Below are 26686 nucleotides of genomic sequence, written 5' to 3'. Positions count from 1 at the left end.
TCGTTACCAATTAGTTTACAGTAATACCCTAATACCAATTAGTTTATAGTAATACTTACCCTAATATTTTATTCATTCCATGTCTAGCAGCATAATGTAATGGAGTATTGTGCTGGTAGGGCTCCCCATAAGATGTATTTGGATCAAGAGATTCTTTTAGCTGAGGATTGTTTTCATATATTTGGCAGGCCAGGTTTTCATCACCATTGATGAGTGCTTTACGGAATTTGGTGGTTGTATTTCCCATGTTTTGTTTTGTTTTTTCTGATAGGCAGTGGCACTTTTTTCCTTCTATCTTCAGCAACTTCTGGAACACTTCTGCAACATCTTTCACATTCTAATGAAGGAAAAGTTATTCAAATTAGATTGTAAAACAATAATCACAAAAGAAACAATAACACAATTAGGAACACTAAAAAAAATCTGGGAATCATCGAAAAGGGAGCCAACTATATTACATTTTACCAAATTTATCTTAACAGCCAAAAAAATCTCAAATTTTTAAAACTGTCCAAATTAACTTATTGTTAAACGGTAACACTTTCCCACACAGAGACTGTTAAGGTTTCACAGGCAGTCCTTCGGATTACAAAAATTATCTATATATAAAACTTTTCAATTTTCCTCTTCACATGGCAGAAAATGAGCTTGACTGAATTTTATGGTTGAAAACACTTAAATTTCTGTATAAATTATGTATAAATCTTACTCAGCCAATTTGTGGGATAGTGAAAAATGTAGGAAATTTTGCCCAAACAAGAACTGCAGAAGAGGCGTTAAAATGCAGTAAAGGAAAAGTGAAACTGCTCAGTACTTTATGAGGACATCACAGAAAAGACTTAAAATGTAAACATACAGGAATACACAATTCAATGATACTTAGATCATCACAGAAAAGTACTAAAACTGATAATACACAGAACAATACAGTGATTATTCTACCATTTAAGACCATTAAATTTATTTCTTTCTGCTATACAGAATTTAAGTCTGAAAACATCAAATGTTTATGCATACTATGTCTGGAAAGAGGTTATGATAATCATCACATGGGCAATGTGATTGCTAATTTATTTACTACTGAAGCAATGTGAAGTGGGTGGGGGAAGGTCATAGAAACAAACACTGGACATGAAGTTCAAAATACCATATTTGCCTACAACTAGTTATGTAATTTTAAGCAAGTTATTCATCCCCTAAAAGCCTCAGATTCCCATCTGTACAGCATGGAAAATGACCATTTCTTAGGTATGGCTATGAGGATTATAAGAGTTACTTAAAGTACCTACTGCAGTCCTTAGTTAATGAGTCCAATAAATGCTAGTTTCATTCTATTCCAATAAACGTTGTTTCTGGATCTATTCTTGAGCTATGATGAAAATTAGTGACAAAGAAAACAGCATATGCAAAGGCAGGTATGAAAAAAAGGCCTACACAAGGAACAGTTAAGTATGAATAGAGTTCAGAGTCTCTAGCATTAGATTAACAAGAGATAAAAGAAAAAATAGGTTGGGACCAGATAAGGAACTTACACTTTAACCTGAAAAGAACAGATAATTAAAGGCTTTTATGCAGGGCAATGATATAATTATTTCATGCTTTAGAAAATTATTGTGACAATGTAGAAGATAGAATAGAGGGAGGAAAACTTAGAGGCAGAGAATACAACAGTCTTTCATGTTACTCTATTAATTCAGTGGGAGGCTGGACACTAAAACATAGCTTTAAAAAACAGGTGAAGGGTGTGGTGGCACATGCCTATAATACCAGTTATTCGGGAGGGTGAGGCAGGAGGATCACTTGAACCAAGGAGTTTGAAACCAGTTTGGGCAACAGAGTCAGATCTCATCTCAAAACAAACAACAACAATAACGACAACAAACACAGGTGAAAATAATATGCACAGTGTTCGACATAGGCTTTGTGTAGGGTAGTTCTCAACCTTGGCTGTATAATAACCTGGGGAACTTCAGAGTTCTACTGACCAAACTACATCTCATAACAAAAATCAGAGTCTCTAGGGGAAGCACCCAGGCACGGGTATTTAAGCTCCTTATGTGATTTTCAATGTGCAGACACCACTGTATAAAAGGCTTCTGGAGCCCTGCAGCTAAATATCAGAGTAAGATGTCTGCCAAGCCTATTCTGGAGGTAGGCATTAACTACCTACTTACTATAGCAGCACATTTGCTGGCCCACTACTATATGTAATGAGGTCACCATTTGGGTTTTTTAAGGGTTATTATTGATTTTTTTAATTTTAAATATGCAAATACATACATACAGTAGAACTTTTTGAATATATGAACAAAGAGAAAGAATTTAAAAGCTCATGGTTTACCTCACGGTTTACTGCAAGAAAACCACTGGTAGCATTTTGATACATAACCACCCTATTTAAAGGTGTATGTGTGTGTTTGTGTGTATAAAATATGTATGCATATACACAACATAAACATGTATATATTAATTGGATCATATGACATAGTTAAGTTTTTATTTAATTTTTCAGAGGGTTGCTAAACCTTTAGCCTAAAATATTATACTTTTATTGTTTCATTGAATAAGAGGAGCAAATCCTTCTCTCCCATACTATACACAATATACTACAGCTACTATTGGGAAACTTTCAGTTGTTTTGGTCCTTGATAGAATAAAACACAAATTATAAACATTTTCAAAGTTCTGGATTAGATTAATAAATAGCACATTTTCTGAGATTTATATTACTACTTTAGTGAAATATTCTATAAGAAAAATAATTTGTATCTAAGAAGTAAAAAAAAGAAATATCTAAGAAAGTAATGTTATCATGGAGTACTCATTTAAAGCAACAAGTTTTTAAAAAACATCTATAATACTCTAAATGTGCATTAAATATTACTGTTACTCTGTTGAAAAGGATAATGGCATTGAGAAGTCATTTTGTGGCTTTCAGTTATTTTCATGTCTGTTTCATTTTAAAATTTTGATCAATGAGCCTGAAAGTCACTAAGAAATGCATCATCTAAACGGTCACAGCTCAATTCCCCTCAGATTTATCTTCACAAACCTCGCCTAGAAATTTGCCACATGTATCCTTTTACTTTTCCCTAGCCACAGCTATTACTGCCTGAGGTGACCGTTTCCTCTGTTTGAATCAAAACCTTAAGTACTATTTCTGGAACTCCAAAATATGTCTATGTATAGAGCTTCATGAGGCAAGTACTGGAGTACCAAACAGGCGAAAAGAATTCCTTATTTTGGGCTTCTAATTCTTTACAGGAAAACCTGGGCAAGGTTTCATCATCTTTGAGTAGTAAAGCACAGCACTTAATAAGTATTTAATGAGAAGAAGAAAAATGTAGCCTGGGCCGGGTGTGGTAGCTCACGCCTGTAATCCCAGAACTTTGGGAGCCTGAGGCAGGTAGATCATGAGGTCAGGCGTTCAAGACCAGCCTGGCCAACATAGTGAAACCCCGTCTCTACTAAAAATACAAAAAATTAGCCGGGCGTGGTGGCGGGTGCCTGTAATACCAGCTAATCAGGCGGCTGCGGCAGGAGAATTGGTTGAACCTGGGAGGTGGAGCTTGCAGTGAGCTGAGATCACGCCACTGCGCTCCAGCCCAGGCCCAGGCCACAGTGTAAGACTCTGTCTCAAAAAAAAAAAAAAAAAAAAAAAAAAAAGAAAAAGAAAAATGTAGCCTGTTGATGGACTCCAGAAAGCTTTACTTAATTTCTGATTAACTTTTAATTGTGAATGCCTTTATAACTCTTTCTTTTTTAAAATTTTTACTTTTGTGGATACATAGTAGGTGTATATATTTAGGGAGTACATGAGATATTTTGAAACAGGCATGCAATGCATAATAATCACACCGGGGTAAATGGGGTATCCACCACCTCAAGCATTTGTCCTTGTGTTACAAACAAACCAATTATACTCTTTTTTTTTTTTTTTTTGAGACGGGATCTCGCTCTGTTGCCCAAATTGGAGTGGAGCAATATGATCTCAGCTCACTGCAACCTCCGCCTCCCAAGTTCAACCGATTCTCATGCCTCAGACTCCCGAGTAGCTGGAACTACAGGCATACGCCACCACAACGTTCTAATTTTTGTATTTTTAGTAGAGATGGAGTTTTGCCATTTTGGCCAGGCTGGTCTCGAACTCCTGACTTCAGGTGATCTGCCCACCTCGGCCTTCCAAAGTGCTGACATTACAGGTGCGAGCCACTGCACCCAGCCCAATTATATTCTTCTAGTTATTTTAAAATGTACAATAAATTCTATAATCACTCTACTGTGATAGCAAGATCTTAGTCATTCTTTCTATTTTTTTTCTACCCATCAACCATCCCCAGTTCCCCTTCACCCCACAACAACCCTTCCCAGCCTCTGGTAACCATTCTTCTACCTTCTATCTCCATGGCTTCAATTATTTTAACTTTCAACTCCCACAAATAAGTGTATAATTCTAGCTTCAAATCTCTGTCTCCCAACTGCACCATTGATAGGTTAATAATCTGTAACAAAAACTCAACGGTACTTAAATTAACAAACTACTCCCAGAAATCTTTTACAGAAGATGAAGTTCTTCACAAATAAATAACCAAATCCTAATTCAACTGTTCCCATAAAAGTATTTTTAGTAAAAATAGTAACCATATACAAGTATATAACTGATTCCCATTCTTCATTTTAACTGGATATAGGTCACACACACACACACTCATACTCAATTTAGTCTTCTGCAGTTATCTGCACTATTGATAATAACAACCTTAAATCTACAACTAAACTCTGTAGCCAGTAGAGAAACAAGCAGAAAGTTCATTCAGGCAGCAGGTCCCAATACACACACACACACACACACACACACACACTTTCATACATATACTCAATTTAGTCTTCTGCAATTATCTGCATTACTGATAACAACAACCTTAAATCTACAACTAAACGCTTTAGCCAGTAGAGAAACAGGCAGGAAGTTCATTCAGGCAGCAGGTTCCAACACAACCCCATCCCACTCCAGGTTGAAATCAAACAGATGAGTTTCTAAGATTCCAGAAAGCTCAAATTCCAAAGAAATGCTCTAGTGGTTACTGTAATAATACTTCAAGAAAAGGAGAGGATGGGCTGGGCACAGTGGCTTACGCCTGTAATTCCAGAACTTTGGGAGGCTGAGGCAGGAGGATCGCTTGAGCCCAGGAGTTCAAGACCAGCCTGGCCAACATGGCGAAACTCTGTCTCTACAAAAAATACAAAAATTAGCCAGGTGTGGTGGTGTGCCTCTGTAGTCCCAGCTACTTGAGAGGCTGAGGTGGAAGAATGGCTTGAGCCCAGGAGGCGGAAGTTGCAGTGAGCCGAGATAGTGCTACCCAACTCCAGCCTGGGTGATAGAGCCAGACTTAACTTTCAAAGGATAAGGTAAAGAAAGAAAACAAGGCAGCAGAAAAAAGAAAAGTCAGCGGACAAAAAGCATGTGGGCAAATAAAATACTAAGCTCTCAACCTGTTCATTCCCCCAGTCAACATGCATTATTGCATGCATGATTGACCAATGGTAATTTTGTCCCTGTGCATCGGAATCACCTGAGGAGATGATTTCAACTGGTCTTAAGGGGAACGAGGCCAGAGTGGGAAATTTAAAAGCTTCCCAGTTGATTATAATGCATGTCAGAGTTTAGAACCACGGACTAATTTTGAAACTATGCTAAGCCAAAAGTAGGGGCCAGAAATGTGATGGTGAGGAGCAGTGTGGTGGAAGTCAGCTTGTTATCTAGTTTATCAAGTAACTTAACCTCTTTGAGATGTTTCCTCAACTGTACACCAGCAGTATTAATATCTACTTTCTTCAGTCAAAAAATACAAATGAACAAACGGATAAAAATCACTACATTTATGGAGTTTATATTTCAGTGGGGATACACAGATGAACACTGTAAGGCTTTGATTTATTCTGTGTGCAGGTTTTTAAGCTTGATCTTTCTTAGCTCTTGCTTAACATTTTAAGCAAAATGCACTAAGATTTATCCATGTTGATACATAAATCAATAGTTCAACCCTTATTATTACTGAATAGTATTCCACTGTATGGGTATACCACTACTTGTTTAATCATTCACTTATTGAAGGACAACTTGGTTGTTTCCAGCTGGGCAATTATTATTAAGGCTGCCATAACATTCATATATAGGCTTTAAATGAACTTAAGTTTTAATTTCTCTTGAGTAAATATCCAAGAGTGGAACTGCTGGGATATGTACTAAGTCATATGTTTAACTTTATAAGAAACCACCAAATTGGTTTTCAGAGCAAATGTACCAGGATTCAGAGCATTCAGAGTTATTCTGAACCGTGGTCAGCAATTGGAATTGTCAGTTTCTAGTTAGTAGGATTTTTTTTTTCTTTTTTGGTAGCCATTATAATGGATGTGTAGTAGTATTGTACAACGGTTTTCATTTTAATTTCCCTAATGATGAATGATGTCGAACATGCTTTCATGCTTATTTGCCATGCATACATCTTGATTTGTGAAGTGTCTGTTTAAATAAATCTTTCGCCCATTTTTAAGATGAAATATTATTGAATTTGAGATCCATATAGATGCTATAAAAAGTCCTTTGTTAGAAATGTAATTTGCAAATATTTCACTTTGAGCAAATTTGTATATAAGGTGTTTTGCATACAGACATCCAATAGTTCCAGCACCATTTGTTGAAAAGATTGTCCTTTCTCCATTGAGTTCCCTTTGAATCTTCATAAAATGCCAATTGACTGTGTTCTATTTTTCTGTGTGTCTCTCTTTTTAGCAATACTATATTGTCTTGATTACTGGGAGAACAAACATTTTAACAATATTAAGTCTCCTAATCCATGAACATGGTATTTCTATTTATGTCTTCTGTAATTGATTTTCAGTGAGAGTTTTGTAGTTTGCATCATACAAATGGTACACGTATTTGTCAGATTTATACCTAAGTATCTATTTTTTGGGGATGCTATTATGAATGGTGCTTTAGAAAATGTCAAATGCCAAGTGTTCATATCTAGAATATAGAAATACAATTGAATTTGTATATTGGCCCTGTATTCTGCAAATGTGATAAATTCACTTATTAGTTCCAGATTTTGTTTTTTTTTTCATGGATTTTTTGGGATTGTCTAAAGTAGATTTGTATTATCCATGAATGGTGGCAGTTTTTTTTTTTTTTTTTTTTTTTTTGAGACGGAGTCTTACTCTGTCGCCCAGGCTGGAGTGCAGTGGTGCAATCTCAGCTCACTGCAAGCTCCACCTCCCAGGTTCAGGCCATTCTCCTGCCTCAGCCTCCCAAGTAGCTGGGACTACAGGCGCACGCCACCATGCCTGGCTAATTTTTTTGTATTTTTAGTAGAGATGGGGTTTCACCATGTTAGCCAGGATGGTCTCGATCTCTTGACCTCATGATCTGCCCACCCTGGCCTCCCAAAGTGCTGGGATTACAGGCATGAGCCACCACGCCTGGCCTTTTGTTTTCCTTTTATATTTGCAAGTCTTCAATTTATTTTTCTTGCCTTACTGCACTAGATAGATGAATTCTAAAATTTGTGGACAGAAGTTTGAGAAGAAACATGATATTTGCATGGACGCAAAGCATCTCCCCCAAGATATTTCATAATTAGAATGTAAAAAACAGTAATTCACAGTGGAGAAGCACAGGAGATTAATACTCTGACCAGGAAACACCACCTGTAACCTACTGACATCCTGTACCCCAACCTGATGCACTAAAAAAGGCACATAAGTTCTGTAGTACTCTTGTGAAAAAATTTATAACATCAACATAATATGAGAAAATATCACAGAAACTCAAGTTGAGAGATGTTCTACAAATAACTGGCTAGTACTCTTCAAAAGTGTCAAGGCCATCAAAACAAGAAAAGACAGCACAACTGTTTGCAGTTTAAAGGAGACTAAGGAGAATGAAAACTAAATGCCATATAGGGCCCTAGACTGGATTCTGAAATGGATAAAATGACATTAATGGAAAACTGGTGAAATCTAAACACAGTAAATAGTTTAGTTAGTAGTACTGTACCAATGTTAATTTCTTACTTTTGATAAGTATGGTTATGCAAGGTGTTAACATTAGGGTGAAAGGCATACAGAAACTCTCTGTACTATTTTTGCAACCTTTCCATAAGTCTAAAATTACTTAAAAAGGCAAAAAAAATTCTAGCTCCTGTGTTTGGGAAGAGACTGTAGGAAGGCATGAATAGAAACAGGAAGACCAATTTGCAGGTTACTAGGATTAATCAGGCAACAGCTGATAGGTTCTTGTACCAGGAGTGTAGCAACAGAGGTGTTGAGAAGTTGTTTGGATTCTGGATATGTTCTAAATAGTATTTTCTCAAAGAAACCCTTGAAGATGTACACATAGCAGTATGGGTTATTAATCACCCAATAAAATAAAGCAACAAATGGAATAAAATAAGGATAATAAGCCGGGCGTGGTGGCTCATGCCTGTAATCCCAGCACTTTGGGAGGCTGAGGCAGGCAGATCACCTGAGGTCAGTTCGAGACCAGCCTGACCAACATGGTGAAACCCCATCTCTACTAAAAATACAAAATTAGCTGGGCATGGTGGTGCATGCCTGTAATCCCACCTACTTGGGAGGCTGAGGCAGGAGAATTGATTAAACCCAGGAGGCAGAAGTTGCAGTGAGCTGCGACCGCGCCACTGCACTCCAGCCTGGACAACAAAAGCGAAACTCCGTCTCAAAAAAAAAAAAAAATACGGATAATATCCTAAATTCACAAACCCTTGAAGGACCAGTTGTCCTCTAGAAAATAAATAGAAAGGCTACTCCAAGAAAAATCAATGCTATTTACTATGATTTTTGGCACCAAACATCTAACCTCTATGCAATCTCGTAACTCAAATTATTAAGCTGGGCCACATGTAAATGACAAGGTCCACTGGTCCCTCTACAGTAGATTTCCCTGATGGTGAGAAGAGACAAAGGAAGTGGGGGAAAGGTTTAAAACAGCTGGGGGAATCTAGGTTCAATATGCATACCTTCTACTAAAAGGTACACATGCTGGTAATCAGGTCCAACATTAAAATATCTCATTTGGAGAAAAATAAGGAGAATGGCCTATATTAGGGCATGGGGTATTACAGTCAGCTTCAGGGATACCAGGGTTCAAGATCTGACCATATTTAAGTTATAGGTGAAGGGGTAGTAGTAGTCATTAAATTACCTTCTATAAAACCTCCAATTGTTTCCTATAGGTGACAGGATAAAGGCAAACTTAGGAATTGCATAACTAAGGCTAAATCATCAAAGTGTTTTTAAGCACAATGAGTTTGCCTGAAGCTGGGGATCTGCACAGGGAATAAGCAGAAGTAAAACTGTATAGCTAGGTAGGGCTGAACCCTTTGATTCCTACCCTAAGAGTCTGGCTTCAGCTTTAACATTCTCAACTTAATTTTAGTTCATCATAGTTTTTAGTGATATTTCCTATTTCTGAAATGATAGCTCATCTATTATTTTGTCTACTCTGAACTTGGCCAATGTAATTCAGTGTTATGTATAGGTCTTGTTTCCTATGACAGAATAATTAATGCAATATAGTTTAGTGAGTTGAAAGAGCATTTAAGATGGAGCTAGTCTAGAACTTGGCAAGTCTTTTAATGACAACTGAGGATTTCTCATCTAGAAAATAATATTCTTTTAAAAGGCTATTGTAAAGATTAAATTTGATAGTGCACATAGAGTTTCACAATTTGTAAGAAATTATCTAACATAACTTATCTTCCATTTAAGACTAGAAAGTCCACCAATATAAAAACATGCCTTATACTTTTCTATATGAAAAATGTTTATAGTATAAAATTTGTGTGAATTTAAAAAATCATAGGACTAGAAAGAACTACGTTTAAATCTTCCCAGCCTAGGCTGGACACAGTGGCTCACGCCTGTAATCCTAGCACTTTGGGAGGCCAAGGTGGGTAGATCACTTGAGGTCAGGAGTTCGAGATCAGCCTGGCCAACATGGTGAAACCCCATCTACTAAAAATACAAAAATTCGCGGGAAATCGCTTGAACCCGGGAGGCAGAGGTTGCAGTGAGCCGAGATAGTGCCACTGCACTCCAGCCTGGGCAACAGAGCAAGGCTCTGTCTCAAAAAAATAAAAAAATCTACCTAGCCTCTACTCCAAGATTTAACCATAAAACCTCCACTCATAAAACCTCCAAACATTCACGGGTTGTTCTAAGTAAATAATTACCTTCTACGCTAGATACCTAAAAAGCTTATCCTAAATTTGGCTATAAAATGTCACTGAATGAAATAAAAACAATGTCCTAAATTCACAAACCCTTGAAGGACCAGTTGTTCACTGGAAAATGAATAGAAAGGCTATTCCAAGAAAAATCAATGCTATTCACTATTCTTTTGGGTACCAAACATCTAATCTCTATGCAATCATGTACAAATTATTAAGCTGCGCCGTAAGTAAATCACAAGTTCCATTTAGGACAATACATTATGTACTTCTCTATGTGAAAAAAGAAAAGAAAGAAAGAAGGAACAAATGAATGAATGAAGGAAGAAAGGTAAAAGAAGGAACAAATGAAAAAAGAAAAGAAAATGTTAAGAAAATATGAATTTTTAAAAATTAAAATGACTTAATGTTAATTTCCCCCTTTTATTCTTTTAAGAACTGAGATGTCAAACACTGGCAAACTAGTTTTTAAGTCCATAAAGATTTAGGAAACAAACAATAACAATAAAAGCATTAGAAAGTATTATAGTAAGATGAAGCTGGCGTAGTTCACTCAGAAAATGGACTTGAGATAAAAAGGCTGAATCTGATTGACCAACTGACAATAAAGAAGGCCTTTAGAAATGGAACGGCAATCAGGGCAGAGTCTACTAGGAAATTTTACATTCCCCATAGGTAATACACTGTAGCCTCTGTTCCTTATGTGCCCTGACTCCCCAGTACATGCCTCATTATCTTCATCCTATTACTAAAACAGATTGTTAAAATCTAAGGTATTCTGTGCGTTGTTATAAACAAAAAAACTCTGCTTGAGTGCAAACATTAATGAACATAACTTAAGGTACAGTTTAAATGTCACAAATATTATATTGAAATGTTAACCTGTATTCATCTAAAGTAAAGAATAAGGAAAGTGGCCGGGTGCAGTGGCTCATGTCTGTAATCCCAGCACTTTGGGAGGCCGAGGCGGGCAGATCACAAGGTCAGGAGATGGAGACCAGCCTGGCCAACATGATGAAACCCCGTCCCTACTAAAAATACAAATATTAGCTGTGCCTGGTGGCACATGCCTATAGTCTCAGCTACTCAGGAAGCAGAGGCAGGAGGATCACTTGAGCCAGGGAGACGGAGGTTGCAGTGAGCCGAGATTGTGCCACTGCACTCCAGCCTGGGAAACAGAGCGAGACCCAGTCTCAAAATAAAATGAAATAAAAATAAAATATAAACACTGTACACTTAGGCCACATTAAATTTATTTAAAAAATAAAATAACTGCACAATGATGTTACGAGGTCACTAGGCGATAGGCATTTTTTCAGTTCCATTTATAATCTTATGGGACCATTGTGGTAGATCAAAATATTGTTATGTGGCACATGACTGTACTAACTGAAGGGGACACAGAATTCCTAAGTACAAAACCAGGAGCAGGAGACAGACCTTATACTGGAAGTATGTGCAAAACACACACATCTTTGGCAGGGAGCAAAGAGGTCTTAGTCTGAAATGTTGCTAAAAATGAAGTCTGATTTAGGAGATTTGGGGCCTAGCTTACCAAACTGCATATTAAGTTGAAGTCCAATGTGGCTTTACTCTGAAAGAAGTTCATGAATACCCAGTTTGCAGGAAAACTTCCAAGTATTAGAGGGTAGCGAAAATTACCTGAGCTGAGAAAAATATTTTAACCGAGAAAGCAACTTCCCTATAATATAAATTCCAGAATTAAAATTCACTTTTCTGTTATTCCAGTATCTTAACATGGCAGCATTCCAAATAAAATGGCTACATAAACACAAAAGTATTATCATGAGAGTAATAAAAATATCTATGGCAGTTTGGCTGTCTGAGGTTTCTCAGTAAGCAAGGAGATAATACAACATATTCTGGCTCCTCTTAGATATCTTTTAGATCTACATAGCTTTCACAGTGTAAAAAATGATACTGTAGTTAGAGAAGAAATGAAAATAGCTGCAAAAGCTATATTCAAAAGCCTGCCTCTTTTTGCCAAACTGGCAAATGAACACTGAAAATAGCTAGCATGAGGTCTACAAGCAGAAAACTGTCGAAACTTGGAATACAACTACTGTATGAAACATCACTCTTACTTTTTTATTTCCCATGAAAACACAATTACCTATGATCACAGCTCTCTAAATAAGCAAATTTTCAGATAGCTGAAAATTTTCATAGGCAGTATTCAGCTTTTAAACATTTGACTTTTCAACTACTCAAAATGTTGTGTTATACTTTAACTTCCCCTTCACAACTATTTTTCAAACTTTGAATTCAGGATTTTATACAGTGACTGAAAAATAAACATTTCAAGCTCTTACACTGCGGTGCTGTTGGCAAATAGTGTAATTTTAGTAACTTCGGCATCTCTATTCAGTGTTGGCTTTCATAATTTTTGAATAATGTATTGTCCTTAATGCAAAAATATAAGTGAACATGTTAAACTGGAAGGGTTTATCTTGGAATTAGGAAGCCAAAGTCTCAAAGCTGATGCATCTAAGACAGACACAAAAAGTACTTATGCTGGCCAGGCGTGGTGGCTCATGCCTGTTATCTCAGCACTTTGGGAGGCAGAGGTAGGTGGATTGCTTGGCAAGACCAGCCTGGGCAACAGGGCGAAACCCTGTCTCTACTAAAAATACAAAAAAATAGCCAAGCATGGTGGCACGTGCCTGTAATGCCAGCTACTTGGGAGGCTGAGGTGAGAGGATCACTTGAGCCTGGGGAGCGGAGGGTGTGGCGCACCGAGATGGCGCCACTCAACTCCAGTCTGGGTGACAGAGACCCTGACTCAAAAAAGAGATAAAGAAAAAAAAATTACTTATGCCCCAAAAGGTGAACTTTTAGCCTCAACTGGGGCCCCATACTCAACTGGGGCCCCATAAACCTAAATCAATCATATTTTCTATTAAAGAAAAAATAAAAATTACACACTATGTATCGAAGTTTAGAAATCTATAGTCAAATATCTTTTGAAATAATTTTTACTGCTTTTAAGCAGTGTTAAATGCTTGAAATTTTTTTAAAAAGTGAATTCTATGTTTACACTTTGGGGAACTGATTTCTCTCTAATATATCTTTAATAATTATGTACATATAAAATTAGTACAAGTTTACAAAATAATATTAAAAGACAACAATTCCCTTTCTCTAACTACAAAGAACAACTACAAATTGCTGCTGTACAAAACTGTTTAGATTATATTCACTGGAAAAGAACTCGCTCCACCACCCACTGTTTCAAAGTCATTGAGTCTTCCTAATTTTGCTGTGTCCTCCACCATTAGGTACTGTTTATTACCCATTATTATTACTACAAGGGAAAATCTAGAGGTATTACATTGTGTCAGAGTACAAAACTATTTCACTCCTAGGAACTCTCCTTTTTTCTCCATTGTCCTGCTGAACCTAAATGAATTTATTAAGTTAAACTAAGTTTATTCAATATTACAATTTCAGCCCCATTTGTCTGAGGACATTCTACTTTATTATATGGAAAAGAGTTAACATAGCAGGCTTCAGATGGCTATCCTTAGAAAAGCCTCTTGCAAGGTTGATCCATGGCTGGTGTCTGGGAACTTGGATTTCAGGAGGGTTCCCACCACCCTAACTGATAGGAGTCCTTCAAAGTGCCCAAATTGTTTGTATAAATAATGCAGTATATGCTAATCACCTGCTTTTCTTCAGAAAGTCTGGAATATTGGTACATGCTAGTTAGAAGGTACCTATGTGACCAGCTGTCAATCAAAACCTTGGACACCGAGTCTCTAAAGAACTTCTTTGGCAGATTACATTTCATACACATTGTCATAATTCAACATTGGATAAATTATGTAAATTACATACGTATTGTATGATTCCATGGGAAGAAGACTCTTGGAAGCTTGTGCTTGGCTTCCTCTGGGCTTCACTCCATGAACCCTTTCCCTTTGCTGATTTTGCTTCAAATCCTTTTCCTGTAAGTCTAGCTTTAAACTATATGCTGAGTCCTGTGAGTTCTCTAAGGGAATCACTGAACCTGGCAGGGTCTTGAGGACACCTGAAAAAAGTGGTGTCAGAAGTGGGATTTACCAGACCATCTCACTAAAATATGGCAAATGCACTGTTTGGGAAAAGAAAGGATGAATAGGTAGAGTATCACAAACTTTGATGCCTGGGCAGCTATGGAATTATTCATAATATGAAACAGTAGGTAAGCTGCTTTTTGTTATGAGAGATAAAAGTTGTCAGCAAGATTTGAGAATGATAGATCCAATGCTGGGAGAGTTCACCTGCTGATCCCTTGGCTGCTTTGGCAATTTTGGCTAAAGTTGGGGGTTGGGGGATACATCCAAGGTGATGCCTTTTGTTTTTGTTCTTTCCTGAGATAGGAGGAGAAAGAGTCCAAATATTACTAAAAGTGAGCACTGAGTGGGCAAAAAATGTTAAAAGTTTACACTGTTTTCTCCTCCTAGTGCCAGGGATAAAGGTTAAATCAACTCCCAAGGCTGGAGTAAAGCTTAAAACTCAAGAGGAAAAAAAGAGGGGGGGGTGCCCTCCAAACGTTTCTTAAGCCTAGCTGCTGCTGCACCAACCCCATCACCCTTGCGTTTCCATCCAAGATCTACAAATCCTCCCACTCCCACCACTGTAATATGAACCTATAAATGAGAAATTTACTGCTAGGAGTTTAAATAAACATGTAATTATTATAAGGAAAAAGGAAATTTTCACAGAATCATTTTGTATTTTGTGGGCATTGCATCTGGATGTATGATGAAAGTGATGTAAAATGTTATATGCTTGTAATTTCATAAATGCTAGAGGGATCATCCCAATCAGGAAAGCTGAAAAGAAGAACAGTTAATGGGACAAAACTCCCTTGCTTTCTGCTACTGGTGAGCAGAACACTCTGAATATCAGAAACAGAATAAGTCTCCATAGCTGATGATTTTTGCCTACTAGAATGTCTGCAGTTAAAGAGAAGCAATTTCCAGATGTAGATACACATTTAGTTTTAAAAACCAGTTTTTATTTACTAATGAGCTCTTGTAAAATCAGATTCTGACCCGTAGAGGCTGACAATTTTTCACCCTGATGTGTGTGTGTATGTGTGTGTGTGTGCTTGTTTCTTTGTTTTTTGAGTGGGTCAATTTGGACTCTAAGGTTGCCAGGATAAAAAAGGCTTAAGAAAAAGCCTTGTCACTTGGACATGGAACACAGCTGTCTGGTTTTACAGAGTCTCAGCTTTCTTGCTGCAAAGACTAACTGCAAGCTTTTTGGGAATGTTAAATTCACAGGTCCTAATTACCTGGGCCTATTAGCTAAAACCTCATGCTGTCTGATATGGGCTGTTTCAGCCTCTCAGCATGAGCTCTGCTGAACTAAAAGCAGGAACAGGCTCAATGAATAGAACTGTGACTCTGGGACTGCTGCAAATTTAGGACACCCCTCTGTGGGCCCTAAACTATGAAAAACATCAGTAGATGCCAGCTGGATTGTCTGGGTCACATCCAAATGCCCACAGGAAAGGACTTATTCTCTGATGGGACAATCTAAAATTGAGCTGCTGATCGACTCTATATTTCTGATTAAGTGGCTAATTGCATTCTTAATTTGTGATTCCTGCCAAAAGCTACAAGTTGGCGCACATCACAAGAAGTATGATCCCTCCACACCTATTCCTGACAGACTGGATTCTGGACTCCCTTTAGGGCAGGGGTCCCCAAACCCCAGGTTGTAGCCTGGTACCTGTCCATGGCTTGTTAGGAACCAGGCCACACAGCACGAGGTGAGCAGCGGGCAAGTGAACATTACCCCCTGAGTTCTGCCTCATGTCAGATCAGTGCAGCATTAGATTCTCATAGGAGTGCAAACCCTACTGTGAACTGCACACACAAAGGATCCAGGCTGTATGCTCATTATGCCTGATGATCTGAGGTGGAACAGTTTCATCCTGACACCATCCCCACTCTGCTGTACGTGGAAAAACTGTCTTCACATAAGCGGTCTCTAGTACCAAAAAGGTTGGGGACCACTGCTCTAGGGGATGTCTCACTGCTTTTGCCTTGTGTTTGGGTTTCTTGATTCATTGCAACTTACAACAATAGACTGATAAACCTGAGTCTACTTCCCTTACCTTTCTCCTCGCACACACATCTTAGTGAGACAGTTTGATTACTAAAGGAAGCTTTCCCCAAAATGGGATTTTTTCCTAGGCTGCTCACCAGATAATTGGTTAGGAAAAAAAGAGTGGGGAAGTTATGTAAATTCATTATGAAAATTTTTGAAAATTCAGAGTTCATCCTGACCAATTCCTGAATATAATGTGTCTTTCTGGTCAAATTATATAAATATATTGTTCTAAGAAAATGCTTTTGTCCCTCTTGCACTCAACCTTTTGGGATAAAAAGTATGGGTGAGAACAAGAGATAGCTGGAAAACTATAAAGTTAAGATTGTTAAATGGGACACATTTTGTAACAAGACATAAAACAAAAACCTGGCACCTAGGGAGGCATAGGAAATGATTTGTTTTTCAGAACTGTTTTTGGAAGGGTTCCTCTCTTCCTGAAGGAAAACTTCTCCATGCTGCCTTCCTAAATGTCTTCAGCACTTTGAACTCAAACCGACTGCTGAGCCTATGATTACACCTAACAGCCCTGACTACGAGACAGCAGAGGCTGGCCCAGCTTCTGCATTTTCTTTTTCCTTTTTTAAAAAATTCTTTATTTTATTATTTATTTATTTTGAGACAGGGTCTCATTCTGTAGCCCAGGCTGGAGTACAGTGGTGTGATCATAGTTCACTGAAACCTTGAACTCCTGGGCTCAAGCAATCTTCCCACCTTAGCCTCCTGAGTAGCTAGGACCACAGACACGCATCATCATGCCTGGGTAACTTTTTTTTTTTTTTGACACAGAGTTTCACTTTTGTTGCCCAGGCTGGAATGCAGTGGCACGATCTCTGCTCACTGCAACCTCCGCCTCCCAGGTTCAAGCGATTCTCCTGCCTCAGCTTCCTGAGTAGCTAGGACTATAAACACCTGCCACCACGCTGGGCTAATTTTTGTATTTTGAGTAGAGACAGGGTTTTACCATGTTGGCCAGGTTGGCCTCGAACTCCTGACCTCAGGTGATCCACCTGTCTCGGCCTCCCAAAGTGCTGGGATTACAAGTGTGAGCTACCATGCCTGGCCTAATCTTTTTTATTTTTAGTAGAGAAGAGGTCTCCCTATGTTGCCCAGGCTGGTCTTGAACTCTTGCCCTCAAGCGATCCTCTGGCACTGGCCTCCCAAACTGCTGGGATTACAGGTGTGAGCCTCCACGCCCACTCCCTGCACTTTCACACAGAACATCCATAAATATTGTCATCCATAGATGTGAGGCAAATGAACTCGTAACATGGACATGCAAATCTGTTTGGAACTGACTGTATTTAGGCATTCTTGAAGCCAAATACCAAACTGAATTAATTGGACTGGAAACCCTTGGGCAGGAGACCCAATGGTAAGAGTTCATACTGGGGACTGCCTGACTAATACAGATGCTCCTTGACTTATGATGGGGTTATATCTGAATAAAGCCACTGTAAGTCAAAACCACAAGTCAAAAATGCATTTAATACCCCTGTAAACCAAGTCAAAAAACTGTAATTCAAATAATCATTAAGTCAAGGACTGTCTGCATATGTCCTGTTTGGAGTATCCTAACAATTGTGAATTCTTTGTTTCCAGGAGTACTGTATTAGTCCATTTTCACAGTGCTATAAATACCTGAGACTGAGAAGTTTATAAAGAAAAGAGGTTAAACTGGCTCATGGTTCTGCAGGCTGTACAGGAAGCATGATGACCGCATCTGCTCCACTTCTGGAGAGGCCTCAGGAAACTTACAATCATGGCGGAAGGGAAAGGAGGAGCAGACACTTCACATGGTGGGAGCAGGAGCAAGAGAAAGAGCAAGGGGGAAGGTGCTACACACTTTTACACAACCAGATCTCACAAAAACTCACTCATTATCACAGCAAGGGGATGGTGCTAAACCATTCATGAGAAATTCGCCCCCATGATCCAATCACCTTCCACCAGGCCCAACTTCAACATTACAGATTACAATTCAACAAGAGATTTGGTAGAGACACAGATCCAAACCATAACAGGTACTATGAGTGTCCTCTGGAAATGCACTCCTTTCATGTGTACCCTGATTATCAGGACACTTCTGAAAAGCCTGAAGAACTTAGATGATTCAACTTAACCAGATATGTGCTGTCCAAATTTATCTTCAGGCCAGATAAAAACGAAACTAAAATGCAGAAACTGAAGGCGGAAGCCACCTGGCTTTCTATGATAGACCTTTATAATCAATGAAATTTGTTTAATTGGCCACATTCTGGACCTCTAAAGGGCTTAGCTGTCAAGGTACCTTGGCTAAATGCCAAGGGAGTGGACCATGCAGAAAAGAGTTAACATATCAGGCTTGAGATGGCTATCCTTACAAAGGCCTGCTTGCAAGACTGGCCCATGATTGGTATCTGGAAACTTGGATTCCTCTCCTAGGGAATAAACTTTCGACCTTTTAAGGTTTCCATAGTGGAGACAGGAATTTTTAAAGTTTTAGAAATAAAGATGGGGTCAGTATATATACAGTGTCTGTGTCTGTCACAGATGCCACTTCTACCTATTAAACTGGTAAATGAGTTTGGAAACACAAATTGAAGTCATTACTCATTGCTGGTGGAGGTACAACTTGGAACAATTGTTCTGTAGAATAATTTTACAGTATTTGTTCATGTTGAAAATAAATATGCCTTGGGCCTAGAATCCTGATTTTACATATATTCACCTCTATGTATTACCTAATATATGTATATTCTGTATCTAAATGAGACGTAATGAGACCAACTTTTAACAAGCTAAAAAGATCAGTGTGCATCTATATACTAAGTGTAGTTTTGCAAAACTTTTTTATTATATATAGATGTAGATATACCACACACAAAGACATATGGCATGTGTATGTGTATATAAGGTTATGATATAAAATTACTTATTGTGGGTTATAATTTTGAAAAATTAATAGATATTATCCTAGGATAACTCCTATAACAGGTACACAAACAGACATGTACAGTGATGCTTATTTTGGCATTATTTATAATAGCAGGGGTTAGGCAACCAGCAAGGGCTACTGTACAATGAAAGTGAGTTGGTGGTTTCATTATGTACCCCAACTGTCAAAATCTTTAGGTCTATTCCTTTAGGCTTAGTGGAGGAAAGAAGCTGGGGGAGGTCTCGCCATTTAGTTTGTGCACTTCTACTTAATCCCAATTCCAGAATGGTGCATCACCCCCAGTTCTATGTCCCTGTCCTTCTGGCACACTTTTTCCAGGTTAATACACCTCCTGTCTTCTTCTTGCCATTTGGGATTGAATTAATTTTTCACTGTGTAGGACCATCCCTCACATTTTGCAATGTTAATCATCCCTGACCTCTGCCAATTAAATATCTGTAGTGTTTTCCAGACATTGTTACAATTTTTTCCAGGTATTTTCAAATACCCTCCTGAGTTGGTGATGGGCAGCACCACCCCAACTCACAGGAAGAAATCATTAAAACAATTGGGAACAATACTTTTTAAACATCTGTTTATTTGATTCAAAGTAGACTTACATCAGTAATATCTAAGTACAGAGATGTCTATGTCATACTCCCCAGTATACATGTAAAAATGAAAACTTAGTCAATATGCTCCTGAAATCCCATTAAGTGAGAATAAATTAAGAAAAAAGGATAAATCTACAAGGTCAAAAAGAATGAGAGGAAACAAGAGCTGATGAAAAATTTCAAAAAAGCTGGAATTTTGAAAGCTGGAAAACAAATACACAACAGGCAACTAGTTTAGCAAAGCTAAATTGAGTAAGCAAAGGTCAAACCTAATTCTACAACCAAGAAAGAAAAAAAAGCAGCCTACTTTTTGTTAAAGAACATCAAAAAGTCTCAGAAATTGGAGGTATAGGTAGCTTTGAGGCATGGGATGTGGCTAAAAACTGCAGAGACTGAAAAATATTTTTTTTGAGACAGGGTCTCATTCTGTTGCGCAGGCTGGAGCGCAGTGGTGCTATCACAGCTCACTGCAGTCTTCACCTCCTGGGCTCGGGCTATCCTCCCGCTTCAGCCTCCCATGTAGATAATTTAAAAAAAATTTTTTTTTAGTGACAGGGTTTTGCAGGCTGGACATGTTGCCCAAGCTGGTCTCAAACTCTTGGTGTCAAGTGATCTTCCCGCCTTGGCCTCCCAAAGTGCTGGGATTACAGGCATGTGCCACCACACTTGGCCAAAAAATCTTATAAGGAGTTAAGAATGACCAGATTCTCTCTCCCAGCTAATGCAGCTGAGCTAGTGCTCCTGTTCTGAAACATTGCTTTTTTTTTTTAAATGACCACAAAGAAAATTACTAGATTTACAAAAGTATGTATGATAAATGTACATGGCAAACATCCTTATGCATCTAAAATGCAATTTCCTTACTTAAAACCCTTCAATATAGTAGTCACTGTAAAATTTTTTTAAAGGCACACTCATATACCTTATTACAGTGGAATTTACAATTTTAGGTTATTACAAACTAATTTTGACCTAAGCATAAACTACCTTTTATTACTGATATTTTGTGTAAATTTCTTACTGCTCTAAGGTGAGCTTAGGTTCCTTAAAGTTAGGGACTACATCTATACTCTTGTTTTTGTTTTTTCAAATCTGCAGTGCCCAGTAGTGTTTTGCATATTATCAATACAAACTTTAAAAATTGTTTGTAGGTACTTGAATTTTAGGAATAAATAATAATATCAGTAGTTCAGGGGAGGGAGATAAAATAAATTCTTGATTGGAAACAGAAAAGCTTAACTATTAAAAAGCTGTCTGAGGCCACAAGTAGTGGTTCACACCTGTAATCCCAACACTTTTGGGAGGCCGAGGTGGGAGGACTGCTTGAGCCCAAGGGTTCAAGACCAGCCCGGACAACATAGTGGGACTTCATCTCTACAAAAAATAAAAAAACTAGCCAGCCATGGTGGCACATACTTGCAGTACCTGCTACTCAGGAGGCTGAGGTGGGAGGATCCCTTGAGCCCAGGAGGTCAAGGCTGCAGTAAGCTTTGATCATGTCACTGCACTCCAGCCTTGGTGACAGAGTGATTCCCTGTCTCAAAAAAATAAAATAGCTGTCTGAAACATTAACCAATGTTAAGTAGTGAATCTTTAATGCAGTCATTTCCCAAGTGCTACAAACCTCCACTCCCTTTGTATTAGTTCTGGCCTGCCATACTCTCCTGCCTGGCAGACTATAATAACCCATCTTCCATCTGTTTTCCCTTCTATAATCTTCCACCTGTTTTCCCTACATTTACTTCATCTTCATCAATGATTCTAGTAGTTATTTCTGTAACAATGATTCTCACTATTCAGGCAATGCAATCTTGGTCGTAAGGCACAGAGAAACTCTACTGGGTGATCTAGGAGAGGTTTCTGGATCATAAAATGAAACTCATAGTAATAAATAATTTCTTCTGTTTATGGATGTTGTCTAGAGACAGAAAGGACAAAGCTGAAAGTGGAAGACAAGAATATGCAAAGAATCCTAATTCTTTATGATGTCATTGAATCACTGAATTAACCAGTCCTTGATCCATCCTATCTGAGTTCAGCTGAATAAGATGATAAATCATTCTAATTGTTTATGCCATTTTGTGTGACAAAATAAATTTATCATTGTTCATGCTCAAATAAGTTTTCTATTTCTTGAATTTGAAGGCATTCTAACTAATACATAAATTGTCTTTCTTGACTTTCCTGGAATTGATAACTGTTATCTTTTTTGCACTTACGGGGGCCACCATAATATATGCAGTCCATTGTTGACCAAAATGTTATGTGGCAAATACTGTACTTATATAGAGTACTATATAAATCCAATAATGCTGTATTTTCACTATAATTTTTCTATGTTTTGATATGTTTCAATACACAAATACTTACCATTTGGTTACAATACAACTGCCTACAGCATTCAGTACAGTAACATGCTGTACAGGTTTATAGTCTAGGAGCAATAGGCTTTTACACATAACCTGGGTGTATAGCAGGCTATACCATCTAGGTTGGTATAAGTATACTCTATGATGTTCACATGACAAAATCATCTAATGATGTATTTCTCAAAATGTATCCCCATTTTAAGTGACACACGACCATATTCTTATTTTTTCCAAAATGTTCCATCAGATTCATCATTATCTATCCACATTATTCTCCATATGCAAAATAATCTATCATAACCCCTACTGCACTCCCTACTCCGAGATCCCCTCCTACACCAATCTGGGCCAGATACTCTATGGGCCTGCTGTACAACTGTCATCCTAGGGCTTTTCATTCTGGATCTGGTTCTGCTGTACAGTCTTAGGCTAAATCTTCCTACCTCTTGAACTATGCCCTCATTTTGCTAGAGCACATCCGCTAGTAGCCTACTGAGAAAGAAAACACTTAAAGGTAATTTTTTTGTCCTTTTCTTCTACTCTCTCCTTCTACAAGGTTGCTGACAATTTTGAAGTAATTATCTTATCATCATCTAGCTTACAATATTACTGCTAGGTGTCTTAATTCCCAATACATTTAAATGTCACTAGTTTTGCTCTCTGTGGAATTTTCAGGATCTTCTCTTTATCTTCCCATGAATCTCCATAGCTATAAAATTTCACTGATATGCCTTGGTGCGGTTCTGTTTTTTTAATTGAGGTAAAATATACATAACACAAAATTTACCATTTTAATCATTTTTAAGCATACAATTCAGTGGCATTAAGTATATGCACATTGTTGTGCAACCATCACCACCACTCAAATCCAAAATTTTTTCATTTTCTAAAACTGAAAGTCCATACCCATTAAGCACTAGCTCTTCATTTCCCCTTCCCCTAGTAACTACCATTCCATTTTCTATCTCCATGAAATCATGTGGTTCTTTTTAAAATTCACTTTTCTAATATGGAAATCCAGCTCCTTCATTCAGTTCTAGGATAAATTCTTTGATCATTCCTGCCTGTCCATTTCATTTCCCTGCTCTACTTTTCTGGAACTCCAATATTTGGATAACGGACCTCCTAGCTAGATCCTTTAACTTTCCAATCTTTGTCTCATCTTTAATCTTTTTATCTTTTGTTCTATTTTAAGGGAAATCTCCCTAACTTTATCTTCCGAATATTCTACTCAGTCTAGATTCCTGCTATCATATTTTAATTTCTATAGCTCTTTCTTGTCATCTTGTTGCTCCTTTTCCTATAATATCCTATATTTGCAGCTTGGACTTAGTGTCTCATCTATACAAAGGCATTAAATATTCTTTTAAAAAAGTTTTCCGGCTCAACATAGTTAGAGGTGTCAATTCTCCCCAAACTGATCTACAGACTTGATGCAATTACAATCAAACTCCTGGCAAGAATTTTTATAGATACAGCTGATTCCAAAATTTGTATGGAAAGGCAAAGGAACTAGAATAACTAAAAAATTTTTAAAAAGAAGAATAAGGTTCAAGGAAACACACTAATTGATCTTAAGTCTTACTCTAAACCACAAGAATTAAGACAGGGTCCTATTGGCAGAGGGATAGACACAGATTCATGCAACAGAAAAGAATTCAGAAACAGGTGTATACAAATATGGTTAATTCATTTTTGACAATGGAGCAAAAGCAACTCAATGGAGAAAGGGTAGTTTTTTCAACAAATGCTGTTGGAACTACTAGACATCCACGTGGGGGAAAAAAAAAGTGCCGTCACCTAAGATACAAGGACAACTTATACAAAAATTAACTAAAAATGGATCATAGATTGAAAAGCAAGACTTAAAACTATAAAACTTTTAGAAGAAAAAACACAGGAGAAAATTTTCATGACCTAGGATTAGGGAGAATTTTTAACATAACAACAAAAGCATTATCTATAAAAGAAAAAAATTGATAAATTGGACTTTATCAAAATTAAAAACCTGTGCTCTGCAAAAGAGACTGTCATTAACAGAATGAAAAGAAAAACTACAGACTGGGAGAAAATATTTGCAAATCACACATCCAACAAGGAAAATGCTACAACCTAGATGAATCTCAAAGGTATCATGCTGAATGCAAGAAACCAAGTCTCAAAGGGCTATATACTATATGATTCTATTGATATGACATTCTCAAAAAAAAAAAAAAAAAAAACTATAGCGATGGAAGACAGACCAGTGGTTGCTAAAGGCTAGCGAGTGGCAGAGGGTACGACTATACAGGGATAGGACAAGGGAGTTTTCTTGGGGTGACAGAACTGTCTGAATCCTGATTATGATGGTGGTTATCCTAATCTATACATGTGTTAAAATTCATTGAACTGTATATCCAAATATGTCCATTTTACTGTATGAGAATTTAAAAAATAAAAGTTTTCTTCTACTACCTGAATTACTGAAAATCATCCAAGTCTCCCCTACCCCAACTTATTTGTTTCAGCTTCTCTATGTCATGGTACAGAAGTTCCTCAAGTGTCTTTTTGGCTCATTATTCAGTTAAGAGTACTTCAAAATGACTGGAGGCCAGGTGTAGTAGCTCATGCTTATAATCCCAGCACTTTGGGAGGCTGAGGCAGGAGGATTGCTTGAGCCCAGGAGTTAGAGACCAGCCTAGGCAGCATAGCGAGATCCTGTCTCTACAAAAAATTAAAAATTTAGCCAGGCATGGTGGCATGCGCCTACAGTCCCAGCTACTCGGGTGGCTGCGGTGGGAGGATCATTTAAGCCCAGGAAGTCGAGGCTGTAGTAAGCTGTGATGACACCACTGCACTCCAGCTTGGGTGACAAGAGTGAGACCCTATCTCCAAAAAAAATTTTTTTTAAAAGACCAGAAACTGTTCTCACTCATAGGTGGGAATTGAACAATGAGATCACTTGGACACAGGGCGGGGAACATCACACATTGGGGCCTGTCAGGGGGTCAGTGGGGGGTGGGGGGTTGGCGAGGGATAGCATTAGGAGAAATACCTAACGTAAATGATGAATTGATGGGTGCAGCAAGCCAACATGGCACATGTATACCTATGTATCAAACCTGCACGCTGTACACATGTACCCTAGAACTTAAAGTATAATTTAAAAAAAAAAAAAAAAGACCAGAAACTGTATTACGGATAGTTATAGAAGAGATAGTTGAACACTTTCAGTTATAGGAAAGAAAGAAGATACAACACCAAGGTAGCCAATATATTTTAGGTGATGCCTGCTAACCCCTTGGAAGGTATCAATGAATCAAGTTACCATAGGCTTACATAGAATAAAGTCAGAATAATTCTAGTCTATAACAGGGCAACAGGTCCCTATAAAATGTTTGTTAACAGTAAAAATGTTTTCCTTACAGAGCTTTCTTAAAAAATCACATACTTAAATATTCTTCACAAATTCAGATGCTGTTACTGAGTAATCAGTATGTGAATGAAAGCGCAAGGTAACACAAAGACACTTTCCTAGTGGGTGGTCTACTTCCCTTCTCTTGAAAGAACAAATCACAACATAATACAAAGACATTTATTTTTCTATTGGGTTCTACTTGTTTTTTCTAATTTAAGTGAAAGATTATTTCTGAATCGTAGGCTTACCTGATAATAGCCAAACTCTTATATTGCTGAACAACTATAGCCCTCACCTAAGAAAACTGGTTTAGAATCAGGGAATATTTTACTATTTTCCTGTCCCTCAATGCTATCCCACTGATTCAATCTAAGAAATAGGGTGAGACATGCTATTACAAAAGAGATTTCAGGAGAAAGTGAACCTATGCTATAGGTATTGCATAATACTTTCAATTGTATTATAAAATGAAAGATATAATTTCTAATGTTCTTCCTGTTTAAAGTCAAACATTAAGAAGAGTCTGGAAAACACTGTGGCCTACTGCCACATTTGCAAAAGTATCTTCTCATGATGAATAATTTATACTTTAGAGTAATGCTTTCCCCAAACATTTTACCACAAGCTGTTCTAAAAATGAAGGGTATTTCTCCCTTAGATCCCTTAAACTTACTAAGCAAAAATTTAACGTAAGGTACAGCTAGATGAGATGCAAGCCGCAAGGAAATACCTAGTCCATTGTGGTAGTGTTAATATTAAGTCAAAGGACACCAATTAAGACAGGCCAAGTGTAGTGGCTCACAGCTGTAATCCCAGCACTTGGAGAGGTCCAGGTAGGAGGATCGTTTGGGTCCAGGAGTTAGAGGCAAGCCTGGGCAACATGGTGAAAGCTGGTCTCTACTAAAAATACAAAAATTAGCCAGGTGTGCTGGTGCATGCCTCTAATCCCAGCTACAGGGAGCCTGAGGTGGGAGGATTGCTTGAACCCAGAAGGCAGAGGTTGCAGTGAGCCA

The 26686-nt window shown here is 37.8% G+C and overlaps 1 protein-coding gene across 3 annotated transcripts in view; it reads right to left on the bottom strand.

Moving 5' to 3' along the window:
• Positions 1 to 26686, bottom strand: part of ANKIB1 (ankyrin repeat and IBR domain containing 1) — a 267100-nt gene that overhangs the window by 106193 nt on the left and 134221 nt on the right. For all 3 annotated transcript variants that reach the window (XM_054655962.2, XM_016945131.4, XM_016945132.4), the window contains one exon: positions 60 to 337. In XM_054655962.2, coding sequence (XP_054511937.1) covers positions 60 to 247 — 188 coding nt within the window. In that variant the 5' untranslated portion in view covers positions 248 to 337. The remainder of the gene's footprint in view (positions 1 to 59; positions 338 to 26686) is intronic.

This window comes from Pan troglodytes, chromosome 6 (genome assembly GCF_028858775.2).
Source record: "Pan troglodytes isolate AG18354 chromosome 6, NHGRI_mPanTro3-v2.0_pri, whole genome shotgun sequence".
Classification (NCBI taxonomy): Eukaryota; Metazoa; Chordata; class Mammalia; order Primates; family Hominidae; genus Pan; species Pan troglodytes.
This window is presented reverse-complemented; position numbering and strand designations above follow the sequence as displayed.